We start from the raw sequence: 20,208 nt of genomic DNA, 5'->3' as shown, positions 1-20,208 counted from the left end.
TTGATTGCTGCGGGAGTGCAGTTTATAAGGTCCAATAAGAAGGTAGTATTTCCTTTTTAATTATAAATGCATAGTTAATATTTCAAGCTCCCAACACGAGACTCCCATGTTCGGGCGAGTAATATTTGTGCCCTAAAATGCTCGGGGTCTTTCCATACATCAAGTCCTTTCAACAGGACCCATGAGAGAGATTGAATTGCATGTAGAAGGGTATAAACACTCAAGGAAAAAAAAAAGGGATTGAGTATTTTTAGAATTTTTTTTATAAAGAATATGTATTTGACTCTTAACATTTTCATAATTCTGTTTTTTTGTCTTTCTAAACACTTTTTTTTTTTACTTTGTCAGGAGTATTTTACTATTTTGGTTATTGCACACTCGCATACAATTTTTTGTGCACAAGAGTGTCCGTGTAACCAATTTCTGCCATGAGAACCTAATGTTTCGTTCCATATGGCTTAAATTCAAGTTGCCAATCCAAGTGTCCCATGTGTCTGTTTTTTGAGAATTTTTCTTATTCTATATTTTATAATTGATGTTTTAAATGATCCATGAATTTATTTTTCCAATTTAAAGTAAAAAAAATTCACCAATTCAGTTCATAAAATGATTTTTACAAAACAGGCATTATATATATATATATATATATATATATATATATGTAGTGTGTGTATGTGTGTGTATATATATATAATATATATAGATGTATATATATATATGTGTGTGTTTACATGAGGTGGGTGACTCGGGTCCAGTTAGAGTGTATATCCATATTCTTCCGATTAGAGATTTAGCCGGATGTTAATTCTGTTCTTATGAGCTCGTGCCCTGACAAGAGGGGGAGACACAGAGAATTGAACATGAAGGAATATATTCTCCACATACATATAATATTTAATAAGAAATACTAATTGGGCACAACTTTAAATGGACGCAGCAAAAAGAATAGATTCTACATATAATCCTGAAAGAGACCGTTAATGCTTGTGCTCTAATTAAAGTAACCATTCGGCCTAAGTGCAGGATGGACTACTGAAAGTATGGGCAGGACCGGAGGAGAAGGCAGGTGTTGCCAATTGTCACTTAGTATTAAAAATATTTATTTTTATATTAATACTTTGGGTAATTTTTTTATTTACATATTGATGTTGCTTAAAAATTTAAAATTTATTACTAAGTGCTCCTTAGTTAATAATTTTTAGCTCTGCCCTCGATAAATGAATCATCTTCCCAAAGCAAAACACTATTTGATCATCAGCCAAACGCACTCAACTTCAGTTTGGCCAATTTCTTAAAAATAATTTGATAATATATATATATATATATAATATATTATATATATATATATATATGAGGTAAGCGCACTATGAAAGAGAACCAACAACCAGTACTGCCCAAAAAAGAGAAGAATTTCTTGAAAGAAGCTTTTCCCCTGAACAAGATTCCAGTAGAAGAGCCAATGGAAGGTTTCAAGATTCTAATGGCGCATATAACCTGCACCATACTGATGCACGAAATTTTGTGCGCCAGTATGATTAATGACAAAAGTATATCTCGTTTACACAAAAAAAAAATAAGTTTTTGGTGAGACAAAAATATAAATAAAAAAAATTAATCTAAGATTAGCACCAGGATAAAGGATTGATCGTCTTTAATAACACATGGTATTTGTATTGTTTAGATAAATTAACAACTAAGCTTGAGACATAGACATACCTAACTACTAATTAATAAATAAACACAAAATAGAATGTTCATTATTTTATTTAAGATATTAACGGCTCTTAAATTTATTTAAGCAAACTGATTAAATAAATCCTGTGTAACAAAGAAAGAGAAACATATCTTACCCTTTTAATGTCTAATGGCATTTAACCTAATTTAATCATGTTCAATAAATAAAATAAAGTTTATAATGAAGACGAAAATTACAATAAAACAAATTAAAATAAAATAAAGAACAAACTGAAGGGAGGGAAGCTTACCTAAGGGAGTTTGGCTTGGAGGCTAAGGAGGGAGAGAAGAGGGGAGGAGAGAGAGAGATTAGATAAAGAGAGAGAGAGAGAGAGAGAGAGAGAGATTGAAGATCAAGGGACGGAGCAAATGAGCGAAGAAGAGAGGGCTATGATGGTTTCTTGAAAATTTTTGAAAAAAAAATAGGCACTTTCAAGCAAATAAAGGGTAGATCTTTGCTTTTTGAGAAATTAAATATTTTTGACATTTTGAAATGATACCAGTGTAATTGAAAACTTTATTTGAAAACAATAGAAAATCTTGAAATTTTCATGATGCATTGAGTTTTGTGTCTTGTGTGATCCGAAATGCAATTTTGGTTTGCATTACATTGTTACTAGGTCTAATTTGATTTTTTCTCATTTTTCAATACATTTTCTCAAAAAAATCATGTGAAAGTTGTCCAAATAAGCCAATGGGAGTATGAGTATGTATCGTGTTCACGAATTTGTGGAATTATTATAAGTATTATAAATGGCATTGAACTTTGCCGCACTATAATTTGTTGCTAATGATCTTATGACAGCTCTTTATTTGATGAAAATCATACAAGGTACATATTCAAAAACGACTAAAATAAAATTAAGTTTAAGATATAAAAGCTAAGTTGTTTTTTCAAAGGTATAAAATATTCTTAAAAATATATAATAGGTTTATTTAAGAAAACTCATTTGTTTCCTTATTTCTAAGGATATTTCAGATTCTTAAAAAAAATCAACTTTTATAATGGTAGTTAATTTTCACGGCTTTGTGTTTGACATCAACAATTCAGTTCAAATGATTCCAATTGAGCGTAGTACCATACGTGGGTTTATATATATATATATATATATATATATATATATATATATATATATATATAATTTAAAATATTTTAGATTTTTAAATGTAAGAAAAATAAAAATAATGCAGGCCAAATGACACGCCACAGAAGATGAGAGAATCGTGTGCCTTCGATTGTAAAAAGTTGGAAGACCAGTACGTCGGTGGACTTTTATTTATAAAATACTCAATGATGATATAGGCCACCGAATGGAATTTGGAAAACAAAGCGAACATTCTTACATATAAAAAAGAAAGTAAAATAGCTGGTTCAAACATGTTGCTACTAAGAATAATTGTAATTACAGGTCAAATATTTATCGTTATTTCGGATCAACCCAACGTGCAAATCTGACTAGAGCATCATCTAGCATGATGATGAGAATACAAGAGAAAAAAAATGATGGATATTTTTTGTCATTTAATATTAGTTCATATCTTATTTTCCTTGAAACGATGAACGAACCTGGTTAAATGGCTAGATGAATGTGGATAGCTACATTGATTAATCACTCACTATATATTTATATTTATATTTATATAAAAACTGAATGACGAATCTAGCTTTTTAGAGTCATTCAACCATCTAATCAAGACCATCCAATTCATCATAATAGACAACTAAGAAAAAAAACAAGAAAAAAATGAATATTTCACACCTTTTCTTTGTTTTTTTTCTCAATCATCCTTGGCTTGGTTAAATGGTTGGGTAACTCTTAATAGCCAGAGTCATTATTCACTCATTATATATGTATGTATGTAAGACATGATTTTTATTTTGGCAATATTAAAATACAACCAAGACTTGGATCCAACTTTGCGAATTTACGTGCAGATCCAAGACCAGTTCCACTATTAGCAGCTTCTTGTAAGCTCGTGCCCTGTACCCCACGAAAGAGGGAGAATTGAATGTGAAGGAATATGTTCTAAAACATAATATTTACTAAGAAATGCTCAACTTCAAATGGGCGCAGGAAGAAGAATATATAGTACTGAAAGAGACCATTAAAGGTGAAATTCTAATTAACCTAACCTTTCGGCAAGTGAGGCTTCCTGACTAAACTGCCACATGGTTTAGGCTGCTATAGAAAGCAGGGGCAGGGGTGTTGGCAGGTGTGGGCAACTTATAGGCAAATTTTCATATAAAGCCACAAAAGATACTTGTTTTTATATTAATTTCTTAGGAAATTTTTTTTCATTTATATGTTGATGCCTTTAAAATTTTAAAATTTATTACTAACGTCTTTTAGACAAAAATTTCTGGCCGTCTCTTGGTAGAGGAGTCATCTTCTGAAGAAAAAAAAAACACTACAATCATCGGCTAAATGCACTCAATTTCAGTTTGGCTAATTTCTTGAAAGTAATCTAATAGCTGACAAGCCATATTATATATATATATATATATATATATATATATATATATATATATATCCGCGCACTAGCAAAGAGACCAACAACCAGAAAAGACGAAAAAAGAAGAAGAATCCGTGAAAAGAAGCTTTTCCCAGGAACAAGATTCCAATAGAGGAGCCAAGGGAAGGTTACAATCTTCAAATTAAGTCGATACTTGTTATCATAAAGGGTCAATTTTGTTGTCATTTGGTTGATTATTTTAACTTTTCTTAATGAGGGATTGTTTGAGAAACAAGGAGAAAACTTCAGCGCCTATTTGATACTGTGAAAAATGATGAGCAGTGATTCAGCTGTCTCGTATCCACACCAACGTCGAACCGTGTCGACACGGCACAATGTCTTTTCAGGAGTATCCATGTGACATAGATACTCATTGTTTCATCTCTCTCTCTCTCCCTCTCTTACACACATTCATAAAAGCAAGACAGTACTGAGAACTTACTATGCCTTTGCATTAACTAAAACAAGAAGTAGCTAATGCAATTAATTCTGCAAAAAAAAAAATGATGGGAAACATGCCTAAAACACAAATAGCAAAATTAACAGGTCGTCAAAAGCGAAGCAAAAAAAAATCAACTGAACTAACTTTATTCCATAAGAGAAAATGGCATCAAGAATAACTTTCTTTTTCTCATCAAGATATTTACTTGACATTCTCATCCACCTCCGTAATCTCTGGCCATTTCACTGACCAAAACCATTCACATCCATTGGGTAACTTCCGAGCACTCTGAGAAATGTTGCGAATTCCTGTATTTCCACAAAAGAACAAGTATATAAGCATTGAGCAACAACAAAGGGGAGTTCAGGAAAACTACATAAAAGGATTTTCAGTTTAGATGCCAACTACGCTGACGTTCAAGACAGACCTCCAAGTTCCTCAGGGCATTTTGTGCTTTCGTTTCTGCCATGGATGCCTCAAAATCAACATAAAATAGATAATTGAAATATCTGCAGAGTAAAACATTGTTATTGTTGGATCTTTAAAAATAGTTAAGAGGAGAAAACGATAATAGCACATGCAGTGATGCAACCATGCAAGAGCATGTGCCAAGGAATAAAGGCCACAAAAAGCCAAAGAAAATCATAAAATACTGTTAAAGCATCAGTCATTCACCTTTGGGAAGAACTGTTACAATCATCAGATATGCGAAACGGTTGCTGTCTCCAAGGCCTACTTTCAATCTGCAAAAGATGACTGAATGTTCAAAACATCAAGAAAAATACTTTTACGAAACATCAAAGAACAAAAGTGACAGCAACTAGGTACCTTAGTGAGGTTGATATTCCTGGTAGCAAAAACACCGAGCGCCTTACACAGAATACCAGGACCCTCTTCTAGTGAAAATACGATGCTTGTCTAGAGAGTATTGTTATCAAAGGAAAAAAAGTTTCAGTATCTTGAAGAACTAGGTCCAGATTAACCATCTACAGGAATGCCAGTAGGCAACAGGAAAGAAGCAGACCAGTCAGATTGTCCCAAACATTAAGGCACAAGTTGCAAACTACATTTTTTATTTTGTGATGCCATTTGGTACTGATGTGACATATATATCGCATCCATGGGAAAAAATTACTTGCCTTGAAGGGTTTATCCACTCCAGGGATGACAGGCTCCCTTGCCAACATCAGAAAACGTGTAACATTGTCAGAACAATCCTGAAAAAAAGGATCTAAGATGAGAAAATAATGGAACCCTAAAAAAGTCAAACATATGATTTCCTAGTCATACATATCTGATATTTTCTCCTTTCCTGCCTATACATATCGTATTTTTTCTTTCATGTTTGACAGGAAGGATGTGTATAAACACTAACCTGTATGTCTTTGGCAAGGACATTCAACCCATAAATTTCTGCAGCCCTAGCACTAGCAACGGCACCTGTATCTTGAAGATTGTGGTTGGCAACAAACTATGCAACACAAAACCACCAGGTAGTTCAATTCAAGTTGTAGGAAGCAATGCTCCAAGTGCTAGAATGCAACAATGCGAAAGTGAAACAGAATATGGTTTTCTTCTTTTTTGAAACCACTGACATACTGTATGCAACACAAAACCACCAGGTAGTTCAATTCAAGTTCTAGGAAGCAATGCTCCAAGTGCTAGAATGCAACAATGCGAAAATGAAGCAGAATATGGTTATTTTCTTTTTTGAAACCACTGACATACTGTATTTTCAAATAATATCTCATGTAACAAAATAGAAGATATGGAACAAGTGATCAATATCACAGGTGATGGCATGTTATCTTAAAACAACATGGTTATCTTAAAACCACTGACATGCTGTAATTTTCATTTGATATGTCATATGTTGAAAAAGAATATATGGACCAAGTTATCGACATCACCATATTTACCCTTACAACTGCTTACAGGATTAAGATAGAGAAACTGCTTTCTACCTGTGCAGCACCAGCAGTATCATCCACAGCTTCTCTTGCAACCCCCAACTTGGAAAGAGTAAGCTCACATTGGGCAAGTGCCTGACACACAACTTGGCTACATAAGCTCATATAATAGTGACCGTTATTGCTGTTTATTATAAAATATTGTCATTTGAGCATAGACCATATCAGCAAAATTAAGCAACATTTCAATGTCTCATAACCAAAACATTCATGGCATTGACAAAAACAATCTCATTTTTACATCTAATGTGCTTTCTTTCTTTTTTTGTTTATTTTATATCTAAAAGTTCTTCAATTTGTTTGTTTATAGTTTTATTTGCACTAAAATCATTATAAAAAATTTGTGTAATTTATGTTAGCATTGTTTCTTTTGAGTTAATAAGCTTTTGAGAATGTTCTGCCCACAAGAAAAAAATTGCTGGAACTGAAAGAAAATAACGACACAGGAACATGAGCTGAAAGGATTGAAACAGACAACAGAGCCAACTATCATACTTACCTGGGGGTGGCTAAGAACGCGTTTTAAACCTTCCAATTTCACTCCAGGAGCTGCAAGTAAGCAGTGACGCACTGCAAACTGCACCTCTCCAACAATGTGCAAATGATGGCGAAGTAACAGGTCATAGTTCCGATGGATGCTTCCCCCTAATGAATTCTCTATAGGCAACACTGCCCTGTCAACAAGCCACCGCTCAACAGCCTGAGAAAAAGTTTCAGCAAAGGTCTTATATCACTAGATTTGTTTAGACCAAGGACACTGTAAAACAACATGAAAAGAGTAACGCTAACATGCATGGAATACTGTCCAAGAAGAAGCTTCATAATATTTTTGAATCATATCATCTAAGGCTTGTGCATTCTGACTACACTTGAATCAGAAAGGATTCACACAAACTCATGCACCTAGTGGCTAGATCCCTGAACCTGATGATTGTAAACTGATCCAATGCATATAACAGAAGAAGGACTAATGCAGCCTTCAAAATATTTCTGCCATCTAAGATACTTGATCAAGCCAAACCTGCTGCAACAATACAAACCTACACAGAAGACAGCTGCTTTGCACAAAACATTACATATCATCAAGTGCATTACATGCAATACTTATCTATGTAACTTTGGACATGTTCACTTCACTAGCCTTGATTGCAATTTTAAAATAACTCTGTACCATGCTCTCTTTCAAGACAGCAGCCTTCAGACAACTTTTTCCATTCATTTGAAATACTAAAGCTGAGACCTAGATCTGCTCGTGTTACTAAATTTGAGGAGATAAAAAATCATAGAAAAAGGAACACAATAAGTAGGACTATTTTGCCACTATTTTTAATAAAGGCACAACTCAGACCTTTGAACTAGAAAGGGATTGTTTGGTAGGACAAATGACGATAAAAAACAGTCAGACCATAAAAAATTTTAGAAGCTGCCTCCTGCCAAGTGCCAACCACTTCATGATGATGTTCAATGCTCAGGCTGCTTGATCTCACTAGATTATTCAAGAGATCATTGGAGCAGTTCAAGGTTGGTCCACAGACCGCCTCTTTTTATCTGGGTTGGCAAATCAAGGTTAGCCAACTCTTACTAGATTATGGCGCACCCTATACAGTGAATTTTTGACTTCCACCAACCTAATGGTCTTTAAGCCAACCCACCTGACCAGGTGAAGAATAAGTAATATCAAGATATTTTGATTTCTCCATAAGACGACATGATGATATTCAAACTTCCAGTCAAAATCAACAAATAGAGTCTCCTTGGGGTAGTTCCCAGATGCTGATGCGGACCTAAACATCATTCTCCTCCTTGAGGAGGGTTCGTCTTGACTACAGAACAAGCAACTGCAAAGAGAAAAAGCATGGATACAGAGACAAATAATCAAGTCCGACTCACAATCTAGCCACCGAATCTTAGTTATCAAGGCAGCTATTATCAAGGCAGCTAGGCTAGCAGCGCCTGGTGCCTAGTCGCGCCTAGCCTAGAGAGGCGTCCAAAAATCATTGCAATTTTGCTTAGTTATTTTTAATTCTAACATGCTAGATTTATGCTTTATGTGTTAAGTTAGCATGTTAGAAAGTTAGGATTAGTCAAAATAAACTTATAAAACAGCATAAGAAAAGTTTAGTGACGAACAAACTAGATGATAGACTTCTCATTGTAGAACTGAAACTAAGCTCTAAACAACATACATGAAAGAGAAAATAACCCAAATAATACCTACTTTGAAATCTGTGCTACCTAAACTGGACCTATGGTAGATGGCAACTGAATATGAACAAATTTGGAAGACTGTGAAAGACGCCTACATGACTCTGACTTAAGTTGTCTAATGCATACATTAGCAGAACTCAAATCACACCCACAATCCTAACTCAATCAATTCAGATAAAAGATAGACCTTGCAAGCAATCTAATTTCTGCACAAATTGTAATTTTCTGAGATACTTATAACAAAAATTCTCTGTTTTCAACATAAATTTTGCAACCACCGGGTCAAAACAGACTCCCTGCAATAAAATTAAGCTAAACTCAAGGGACAAGAGGTCTTGGGAAGCAAAACAAATCAAATATCAAAGGCTAAGGTCACCCAAACGCCCCAATGGACTAGGCACCAGCATGCCTAGGTCAGCCTAGGCGCCAACCACACCCCACGCCTAAGTGATGGACTTAGGTGTGGGATGTGAAAAGAAGACTAGTCCATGCCTAGGTGACACCTTGACAACTAAGCACAGAATGTTGAATGGGTGTTTAGTCATGAATTTCTTAGAAAATCTGTGTGCACTTCAGCAACAGACTAAGATAATATATGCTAGAGTTTAGACATTGTATTTTCAAACAATTCAGCTTCACACTGAAAATAATTAAACATCAGACAGGTCAATGTACCAGTGATTTCAGCACCAAGAAAGAAGAAATATTAAGAACTAATTGCAGATATCAGATACCAAACTATGACAGTTCAACAAGAATAAATGGCATTAATGGCAAATCCTTAATAAGAGAAAACAAAACTATAGAAAGAGAAGGGGATAATCACATTAAAATCGAATCCGTTAAAAAGGTTTAGCAATAAAGGGAATTTGGACCTCACCGCAAATGCAGTTTCAAATTGTTCACAAGGAACTGGTTCACAGTTGGGGTAAGCCTTGCCAGCTGCAGCTTCACTGTATGCACCAGGAACTCCCTTAAACGAAGAAACAGAAAATCATTAAGAATAACAAAAGCCAGCATGTTGCAAAGAAGAATGCTGAAGAATCGGAGGAACTCTGCAGCTACTTATCCAGAAAAGAATGAGATAAAAAATCCAAATTTTCATTCATCAATCAAATGTCCCCATTTGTCCAACCAATCCAGAAAGAAGAATCCAACCAAAATAATACTATTGATCCAAACCTGGTATGCTACCCTCAATTGGGATCGGTGGTGGTCTGAATCTGGCAGTTCTGCTGCAGACAAAGGCTCTACAAAACAGCACACAATGAAAAGGAAAGAAATCTATACATAAATTTAAAGTATTGGTTGGGGATGTAGAAGATACTTGGAAGGGACAGAGGTGGACAATCTCTTGAAGGTTGATGAACCTCATCCCTAACAGAAGCCTTCATCATGAGTTTTCTGCCACTTCTAGGAGAGCTAAAAACAGAAGCTTTAATGTGTATTTCAGAAGGTGGTTGTTGGTCAGAACAGGAGAAGAAGATAGCTTGTGTAGAGGCGTACTTCGAGAAAGGTATTGAAGATGCACTTTGAGCAGATGGAGCAGTGGCAGCCATTACACACACTTAGCAGTTGCTCTTATCAAAGTTCACTAGAGAGAGAAAAAGAAAGAGAGAGAGTGTGTGAAAACCAGAGCTGGACAGCGGCTAGAGATTCCTCAATATCATAAACTTGAGGGCACCAGCCTCACCAAGAACTCACACAAGAAAAACCTCAAACTAGAGGTGCACATACTTGTATTGCTGAATCTTAGAGTACAGCAGCAAAACAAGCCTCAAAGCCTTTGCAAAGCATGTGAATAGTCAACCTTTATATAGAGGAGGACTACCAAGAAGCCATAGAACTAGAAGTTGGACCAGTTCCAACTACTAGAAATCTAGCCGTTGGGACTAGTCAACTCCCAATCAAAGGCAAAAAGGTCAAAACAAAAAAGAAAATAGAAAGTTTGCCAAGAAGAAATTGAAACCTGGTAGCAGCAAGAACCTTGGTAAAAAAATCTCCTAGTTGATATTCAGATGGAACATGGGAGAGGTCAATGTTTTTCTAAAGAAACTCTTCACGAACATAGTGACAATCCATCTCTATATGCTTTGTTCTCTCATGGAATGTATGATTGCTGGTGATATAAATTGCACTCTTGTTGTCACAACAAAGCTTTAATAGGATCAACTAGATGAATTCTCATATCTTCCAATAAACTTTTGAGCCACACAATTTCCATTGTTGTAGATGTCATGGCTCGATATTCAGCTTCAGTTGATGATAGAGAGACAACTTGTTCTGTTTCTTGCATTATCAGGAAATTAACGAATTACCTAAAAACACACAAAAACCAATGGTGGAGTGCTTATTATTAGGATCTCCACCCCAATCAAGTAGGGGTGGGCATCAGGCCGGGCCGAGTCTGCCCAACGGGCCTGAGTTTCGGGCCCGACCCGGCCCGATATTCAGGTATCGGGCCTGGGCCCGTGCCCGGCCCAATTACAATTAAAAAGTATTTTTTATTTATAAAAGAAATTTTTTAATATAATTTGTATTTTAAATAATAAAATATGTATTATTAAATTTAAATATATAAAAAAATATTTTTTTAATATTACCAGGCCTCCGGACCTAGGCCAGTTGTGGGCCGGGTAGCGGGCCCCGATCGGCGGCCGAGCCCGACGCCTACCTATACAATCAGCATCTATATAAGCAATTAATTCTAATTTGAAAGATGAAGATAAGAAAAGCCCTTTGTTGATTGTACTCTTGAATCTTGACATAACGCACAATTCTCATTGCCGCCCTCATATGTACTGAAGTGTGTCTTTGTTGGAATTGGCTTATAACATGAACCGCATGAGTAATATCTGGTCTAATGATAGAGAGATAATAGAGAGCACCAACAATTTGTCGAAATGGAGTGGGATTCTCTAGTATCTCTCTATCATCAATCTTCATTTTTACTCCTAGAGCTTCTAGAATGTCTATAATTTTATCATTTGAAATCCCTGCTCTGTCAATTATCTCACTAGCAAACTTCATTTGTGAAAGCAAATAGCCTCTTTCGCTATAGGCAACTTTAATTCCAAAAAAAATATGTTAGTCTTCCCAAATCCATCATTTGAAAGCAAATATCAAGAAATTGTTTTAATTCTATGAGGCCTCTAATTACCATATCATCAACATATAACAACAATACAATTATGCCCATAGAAGTGTTCTTCACAAACATGGCAGTATCTGAATAGCATGATGAGAAACCTTGATCAAACATGACACTACTAAGCTTGTCAAACCAGGGAGCTTGTTTTAAACCATAAAAAGCTTTCTTAAGTCGTAAAACTTTATCTTGAGGAAAGTTCATCATTTTTGTCACTTAAAAGTTAAAACATAACATTTGCAGCCAAAAATTTTAAGTCTATTATAATTTGGCTTAATATTATAATCTTTCAAATGAAGAGATACGTTTCAAGATTTTGGTAGGCATTCTATTAATTAAGTAGGTTTATGTTAAAATAGTTTCAGCCCAAAAACTTTTAGGAATATTCTTGGATAAAAGAAGTGCTCTTGTGGTTTCAACAATGTGTCTATGTTTTCGTTCGGCCACTCCATTTTGTTGTGGAGTCTCTGAGCAAGATTTTTGATGTACGATGTCTTTGTCTTTTAGGAATTGTTTAAATTCATTTGAAATATATTCACCTCCTGAATCACTTCTAAAGACTTTAATGTTGGTGTCCAATTAGGTCTTAATCATGTTATAGAAATTTTTGAAATTTACAAATACCTTTATTTGTGTTTGAGAAAATAAACCCAAACATGCTTTGAGAAATCATCAATAAAAATTACATAATATAATAATCCTCTTTTAGACATAATAGGTAAGGGTCCCCCCACATCCGAGTGCGCCAATTCAAAAGGCATTTGGGCAACAAAATTTCTATTATCAAAAGGTAGGGCCTTCATTTTTGCCTTGATACAATCATTACAACAAAAAATCTTTTGACAATATTTTTTCAAGAAAAGAAGATGAGACATTTTCTCTAAATTTGAATGTTCAAGCCTTTGGTGCCAAGTTTGAATATCATATTTCTTGATGGTATTGCATGAGAGTCTTGAAAGGTCCAAAAAATCATTGTAGTAGGGATCCTAAAACCTTCCCCAATTGTCTTCTTGGATAAATGGTCTTGTATCAAACATCCAAATGGTCTTGTATCAAACATTTATATTGTGAGAAAACTATATCAAAACCAAGGTCAACCATTTGGGAAACAGATAATAAATTCAAGTTCAATTTAAGAATACCTCTAACTTGGGTCACTTTTAAAACTTTGGATTCAAATGTTTGATCAAGATTTCCAATAAAGTATTTCAAGAAGAGTTCCATCAGCTGTTTGTAAAATGAATATGAATTATTTTTTGTGCATTCGGTAAGAAGGGATCCACAAGCACCCGAATCAATAATCCAAGAAGACTTACTTGATGAAGTAAACACAATAGTAGCTCTCAATGCTGAAGGTGTACCTTCTCCCTTTAGCAATGGTTGAATGGCTTCAATGAGTTTTGGTTGGGGAACACTTATGAGTTGATCAAGATGAAAGGAACTTGATTCTTTCTTTTCTTCTTGGATAGGAGCAGCCACATTTGTCAAGACTTTTTAACTTTAGACATTTTGGCTTAATATGTCCTTCATATTGACAATGGTAACAATGAATCTTTTTCTTTTCTCCTTTATTTCATCAGTTGAAATGTGGAGGTCGAAGGCTTTAAATAGGCCCCGGTCAAGATGTAGCAAGAGCATTGCTAGTTTTTTTTCTCTATCAAGGTTTAGCCGATCCTCCTCCATTTGAAGTTCAGCAATAGCATCATTCATAGATGGTATTTTAGGATGATGAAGCATGGAAGTTTTAACACCATCAAATTCAGGTCTTAGACCAATGAAAAACTCGTAAAATTTATCACGTTAGATTTGCTTTTCCCTTAAAACAAGATTTTGTGCATCAACCCAATGTGGTTCAAATATGCTCAACTCATCGTACAATTGATCTATTTCAGCCACATAATCTTTAATGGATCTATCTCTTTGTTGGAGATTGTGAATCTTGAGTTGAATATTATGCATATATGCTATGTCCCTCATAGTGTGAGTTTTCTTTTTAGTATTTTCATGTTTTTTGAGCAGCATTTAATTTTGAAATCTGCACACTAGTAGCATTGTCTACACAAGTCAATATTCATGTAATAATTTTGTGATGGCCTACTTTCCACTCTTCCCACTTCTTATTATACTCAGCCACAACCTTTTCTTTTTCTGTTCCATTCATTCTTCAACCTTTCCATCAACAACTTTGGTCAAGACTAATTGAGGTTCAATTTTCATCCCATCAACTAGTCCCCAAAGGTCTTTACTACAAATGAAATGCTCTATAGTCCTAGCCCATTGGATATAGTTTGTCGATGAAAGTTTAGGAAAGGGAAGACGGGAAACTATTTCATCCATTGCACAAGATCAACCAAGATAATCTACTTATAGTTTTAAAATTCCCTTGGAGAGATCATTTACTTGGACAAATAAAGCTTGCTGGCCACGAGAAGAAGAAATTATCCGAGCAGCAAAAATAATCACAGCCCCCAAGCAGTAGGAGATAAGATATCCACGAAATCAGCAACAAAAGAATCTTGTGACAGTACCAAAGCCACTAAACAGGTGCTTGCTGGCCACGTGAAGAAGAAATTATCCGAGCAGCAAAAATAATCACAGCCCCCCAAGCAGTAGGAGATAAGATATCCACGAAATCAGCAACAAAAGAATCTTGTGACAGTACCAAAGCCACTAAACAGGTGCTTGGATCAGTAGGTTTTCCAGCAAGAAGGCAGGTTCTTAGTCACAAGAAATAGTAAATTGTCTTCTCAGCAATTTCATGAACAGTTGGTGTACTCCTCGGTCATAGGCAGCAAGATCTGATTTACCAAAGCCTTCAGAAGACCAAAAACCTAAAGCCAAACCAATCGCTCTGATACCATGAAAACCAGAGCTGAACAATGGCTAGAGATGCTTCAATATCATAAACGTGAGGGCACCAGCCTCACCAAGAACTTACACAAGAAAAACCTCAAACTAGAGGTGCACAAACTTGTATTGCTGAATCTTAAAGTACAGCAGAAAAACAGGCCTCAAAGCCTTTGCAAAGCATGTGAATAGTCACCTTTTATAAACAGGGGGACTACACAAGAAGCCATAGAACTAGACGTTAGACTAGTTCCAATGGCTAGAAATCTAGCCGTGGCAACTAGTCAACTCCCATTCAAAGTCAAAAAGGTCAAAACAAAAAAGTAATATATATATAAATATATATATATATATATATATATATAATATATAAATCTGGACACATACATTCTATGTTTCTAACAGAGAGGACAAGCAATTTTCAGCAAAAATGAAACTAACAAGAGAGAAATTATTTGCTGTTCTTGAAATTTTTATGCCAAGGAAAAGCTCTTTTCTTGGTTCATGAGACATGACAAGCAGAGGATGGACAGGAAGCATCATAATCATGTTCATTTAGAAAGTGAAGGCACATGGATTCATACAAAACTAGTTTTCAAGATAAGAACACAAATGGATCCGATCATAATGACATAATCATGTTCATTTAGAAAGTGAAAGCACATGGATTCATACAAAACCAATTTTCAAGATAACATCACAAATGGATAAGAGCCTTCATTATCAGGAAAATTCCGTAATCATATTTCAATGTTTCTCATAAGATCTTTAGGATTTTAATATCTTTCTTTCATGGGACTTGATATCTAGAGGATGGACAAAAACACCACCACCATGTCACTTTAGAACCCAAAGGACATGGATTGATACACAACTAAATCTGTGGTAAGAAGCTAAGAGCCTCCTGTTATATCTTCAAGTTTCTCATGAGATCTTCACGATTTTTACAAGTCTCATGTGACCTCATAGAAAAATGAATGAAACCAAATACAAGTAAGGACATCATAAATTACACATGAAAAGGAAGAAAGCCAGGAAAGCTTCTCTTTCTCTTAGTTCAGATAATGACATTTAGTTTTGCACTTTAGAAAGAAAGTCCTCCTTGTTCCTGTATCCTAATTATAGGCTGACAGGTGGCATTGGTCACAGCTGGCTTCCAAAACGTAGAATTCCTCAAGGTACCATCCCTACTACAAAAGAAAAGTCTGTAAACTTATGGCACGGCCACATATGTTAAATATTAAACTGCCATCAAGTGAATCACCATCCCAAGTGCATGAAGCACATGGATTTTTACTAATAGCCAACTGATGAACTTAAACCATGAAAGATATATTTGCCTTTAGATGTAATGTATGATACTTATCAATTGACCCAGTAAAGTTCTTTCAAAATTTTACTGCTACACACATTCCTCATATTGGTTTCATATGTTTCACTAGAAAGTATCACGCAAAAAAAGAGACTAGCAAGCAAGCAAGTGTAATATCAGCGATCACTAACATCAAACCCCATATTTATTCATAAATCTTTTGGCCTTCATAGTGATAACTTGGACCTCCTTATTCCAGCAAAAGTTCTCAACTATAATAGGAAATCTGTCTCATAGAGCAAAACCAATGGTGGAACTTGCATATTCTTAGTTCCATGAAAGTATAACGTGAGATTTAGAAATACCCACAACCCAGAAGTCCACGTTTTTCAGATATCCTATTTCACAGCATAAGACTTCAACTATGACAATAAGCCACAGCTATACGACTTGGCAGATGAGAACCCATCAAGTACTTCATTGAAACAAATGGCTGATATGGACTCTCTGAAGAGATGACCGACAAATTGTTAGCCTGAAACCAAATTTCCAGTTACACGCTAAAAATATGTTTCAGCGGCCATCAAAATCATTCCGACGCTATAAAACTTAAAACTCCGCCATTATTGAAGAAGAAACATCAGGAAAGACATTTTCCGTGCAAGTCAAGGAATTTACTAGGATCTCAAATTCTAATACCCAAAAAAGGGACGGCTAATTTTGTGAATTCAGGTTCAAATTTACAGCTACTTTCACAAAATGAAATATTACCAATCAAAAACATGATAATGAACAAAGTTAGTTTTCTCAGCAGCATTAAAAACCTAGTTCATTTCCGAGATTAAGACCAAAAAACTCCAGATAGTTAATTAAGAAACAACCTTGATGATATCATGTATCAGACCATGACCGTCAAAAAGCTCGAACCTTTACAACCATAGAATGAAGAAGCACAGAAGAAGAAGATGATGACGAAAAACAAGGTCCCACGGAAAAAAGAGCATGTGTCAGGAGGCTCTACTTAGAAGCGAATCATGACCAAGGTTAGTCCCTCAATTTTCTAGTCAGAGAGAATGCGTGGAGCACGCTGGCTGGACAAGGGCCAACCTTCGACCTTTCCAGCCAAAGCTGCAAGCTGCTCTCTGGCGGCCCGTTTCACACACACACACACACAGAGAGAGAGAGAGAGAGAGAGAATACTTGGTGGGTTGCAGGATAAAACTCCATTAAAGCGGAATCAGACAAGAGGAGGCCCCAATCCTTTCTCGCCGGGAGAGGCAATGGTGGCACGAGGATGAGGAGAAGGCAAGGGCGACCATCAGGGGCTGCAAAGGAGATCGTGGCGGATGGCTAAGGGCGACGGAAACCTCCACCTCGTCCAAGCAAAACCTAAAGGGCGATGCGCTTACGCAAACCTCGAAGCCACCGCGTTGCGTGTATGGCGACGGCCAACTGCTTCGGCAGCCATGAACGAGGTTCTTGTTGGTGTTGACGACACCGCGTGCGACGTGACCGGACAACACGTCGGCCTGGGCCCTGCAAAAATTGACGGACCAACGGCCCCCGCTGACTTGGGTTGGGTTTGTGAAAACCGGCTCATATTCGGCGGACCAGCTCTGTTCCTCCCCTTCAGCCCATCCTCTAAATTAATTGTATCATTTTTCCAACGTTTATTTTAGGTAAATGTTTTTAAGAATAACTCTAGAGTGCAAATTTTTGGTTTGTTTTAGGGTTTGCATGGATCTATAATTCACGAACCTATAGTTTACCATCATTTACAACCCAGAAAATAATGCACCGAAACGGCCATAGAATTTAAAACATTGACCCCTTTTATGTGAATCGCCTTGCCATTTGGTTACATTATTCCCCTCAAGCAATTGTGTCACTCATAAATCAGCTAAAAAATTGGTGTTCTATAATTCTGTCGATTTTTAAGAAAATACATTGAGAAGATACACAAAATAAAATAATAAAAACAATGAACATTGTATAAAACATGTTCACGCTTTGGCAAAATAATGAAAACATGTCATATAAGGGCAAAGCAGAAGGGGGAAAAGTTTTTTTTTTTAAAGAGTGAAGAGTGCAACATGCTTAGTTGGAAAGGGTTGGTTTAGGTCTGCATCACATGAACGGTTTGTTGATTTTAAATATGTTAGCAAATTTATATGCACCAAGACAGTTTCATTCATTTGGTATCCATCAATCATTTCGCGATTGATGTAGAAGGTCTAAGATTTTATGAATGAGAATCAAAAAGTTCTTGTTTTGATGAGAACTTTTATCTATGCTCTTCTTTTGGGCTAATAGTCAAAATTCATCCAATGCATATTTGTTCCTGGGCGTACAGTGGGTTTAATCATGATCAATTTGAAGGTTGTAAGTTAGTTTTTGAGTTTAGTAGTGTTGGGACACAGGAGAATGGGATGAACAGGAGAATGCAATACCTAACTTTTTTGCTTCGAATGAAAAAATTTGTACAAATAAAAACTTGTAGGTGCTAGACATTGGACGGATATGAAACAATGAAATTGGTAGGTGCTAGACACTTAAATGTTTGATGAACAACGAGCAATTTCGACCTTGATTTTTTACCGATAATTGAGAGAAAAATGTGATTAGGCATTTTAGTTGCGTAGTACTAGTTCCCACATCATTGTCTCATTGTTTTTCAACTGTCCATCTCAAAAACGATCAAGGGCTAAAATTGTTCATCTAAGTGTGTAACATCTATTAATCTTAGATATATAGTTTTCCTTCCAAAACAAGAAAATCCGGTAGAATAAGAAGGCAAATAAGTTTTTTATTGTTCTACCAAACTGATAGATATTTGATATTTGATTAACTTTAGCAGCCACAAGCAACTTATGTGGGTCGTTGCTGGAACTGCATGTGTGGGCCGGCTGAGGGGAGCCTTCACCTCCCCCATTGTTATTTTTTTCAAATGATATTCTGCAAGTAATTAGGGCAGTCGCTGTTGGAGGACATATATATATATATATATATACTTTGGATTTTCTCAATCATCTAATCAAGACAATACATGTAAAACAATAGATGGTGGAGAGAAAAACAAACAGAAAAAAGTATTGACTAATATAAAATAATGAAAATGGTTGGATAACCCAACACTTTTTTTTATTGTTTTTCTCTTAATCGTTTATCATAATTCATTCAATGATCATGATTAAATGGTTGGATAACTCTTAAAAATCAGTAACTATTCAATATATATATATATATATATATATATATATATATTTGTGTCAAATGATTGCAAAGGGATGAAGGGAGAGAGTCGGGGAGGAAGAAGGAAAAAAAAGGAAAAAGAAGAAGGAAAAAAACAATAATATTTTAACCATCCAATCAACTGTCAATTTGACACAAATGATTAGGGGTGGGCATTGGGCCGGGTTGGGTCGGGCCAGGCCGGGTCGGGCCGGGCCTGATTTCCATTGAAGGTCCCTGAACTTAATTGGAACCAAACTGAAGAGGGAAACCTTTTGAAACATTTCTATTGCAAGTTTGCAACACAAAATGGAATTCTTCAATTAGTTATTTCACGTTTCAAGGGAACCCAAAAATCTGCAGAAATAAATGTTACACATATATGTGGGGCTGTGGGCTTGAGAAAAAAAAGAACTGTATACAGCTGCGATCACAGTTCCATAATAAAAAAGATTCAAAACTTTATTGCATATAATTAGGCATAAAGGCTCCTAACCATCACAGCTTGAAAAGAAAAAACGAGCATAACTCATCCATTCCAAATAATATTCATTAGACAAGAGAGAAAAGGCACTCAAACAGACAACATACTAAAAATCAAGATGAGAAGTTAGAGAAACCAAATAGTGATGAACAGGAAAAGTAAACCATCACTGAAAAATCATTCAGAAGCCAAACATGAAGATAGTACAGTCACAAAGATATATATGAGCATGGTTACATGGGCACATCAATTGGGTGTTAAGTGCAAGCGCATACTGCCACGTGCACTAGTACAGTTTGTACTTCCGCTTAGGCCTGA

At 35.7% G+C, this 20,208-nt stretch overlaps 1 protein-coding gene across 7 annotated transcripts; it reads right to left on the bottom strand.

The window, feature by feature from the left end:
- Positions 1-4,675: 4,675 nt before the first annotated feature.
- Positions 4,676-17,709, bottom strand: LOC116254105 (arogenate dehydratase 2-like). Of its 7 annotated transcripts, none has more exons than XM_050077796.1 (14): positions 17,376-17,709; positions 16,541-16,710; positions 10,375-10,462; positions 10,196-10,281; positions 10,051-10,118; positions 9,749-9,841; positions 7,160-7,360; positions 6,655-6,735; positions 6,066-6,161; positions 5,830-5,907; positions 5,519-5,608; positions 5,366-5,433; positions 5,118-5,199; positions 4,676-4,998 (listed from the first exon to the last, which is right to left on the bottom strand). In XM_050077796.1, exons 3-14 carry the CDS (start codon positions 10,425-10,427, stop codon positions 4,933-4,935), a joined length of 1,062 nt encoding a protein of 353 aa, XP_049933753.1. In that variant the 5' UTR covers positions 10,428-10,462; positions 16,541-16,710; positions 17,376-17,709; the 3' UTR covers positions 4,676-4,932. The 7 variants fall into 7 exon arrangements, with proteins under 7 accessions (XP_049933753.1, XP_049933751.1, XP_049933749.1 ...); XM_050077794.1 differs by having other exon boundaries at positions 10,196-10,290; positions 17,376-17,708; XM_050077792.1 differs by having other exon boundaries at positions 10,196-10,462.
- Between the last annotated feature and the right edge of the window lie 2,499 nt (positions 17,710-20,208).

This window comes from Nymphaea colorata, chromosome 5, assembly GCF_008831285.2.
Source record: "Nymphaea colorata isolate Beijing-Zhang1983 chromosome 5, ASM883128v2, whole genome shotgun sequence".
NCBI classification, from domain to species: domain Eukaryota; kingdom Viridiplantae; phylum Streptophyta; class Magnoliopsida; order Nymphaeales; family Nymphaeaceae; genus Nymphaea; species Nymphaea colorata.
The sequence above is the reverse complement of the archived record's forward strand: the minus strand, read 5'-3'. Positions and strand labels throughout refer to the sequence as shown.

Excerpts from the sequence above, each read along its gene's own strand:
- LOC116254105 (XM_050077792.1), bottom strand. The coding sequence starts at position 10,427 with ATGGCTGCCACTGCTCCATCTGCTCAAAGTGCATCTTCAATACCTTTC. Across the intron at positions 6,162-6,654 it reads ATACTGCTGGTGCTGCACAG|TTTGTTGCCAACCACAATCT; the intron begins GTAGAAAGCAGT and ends TGTGTTGCATAG. Across the intron at positions 5,434-5,518 it reads GGAATATCAACCTCACTAAG|ATTGAAAGTAGGCCTTGGAG; the intron begins GTACCTAGTTGC and ends CATCTTTTGCAG.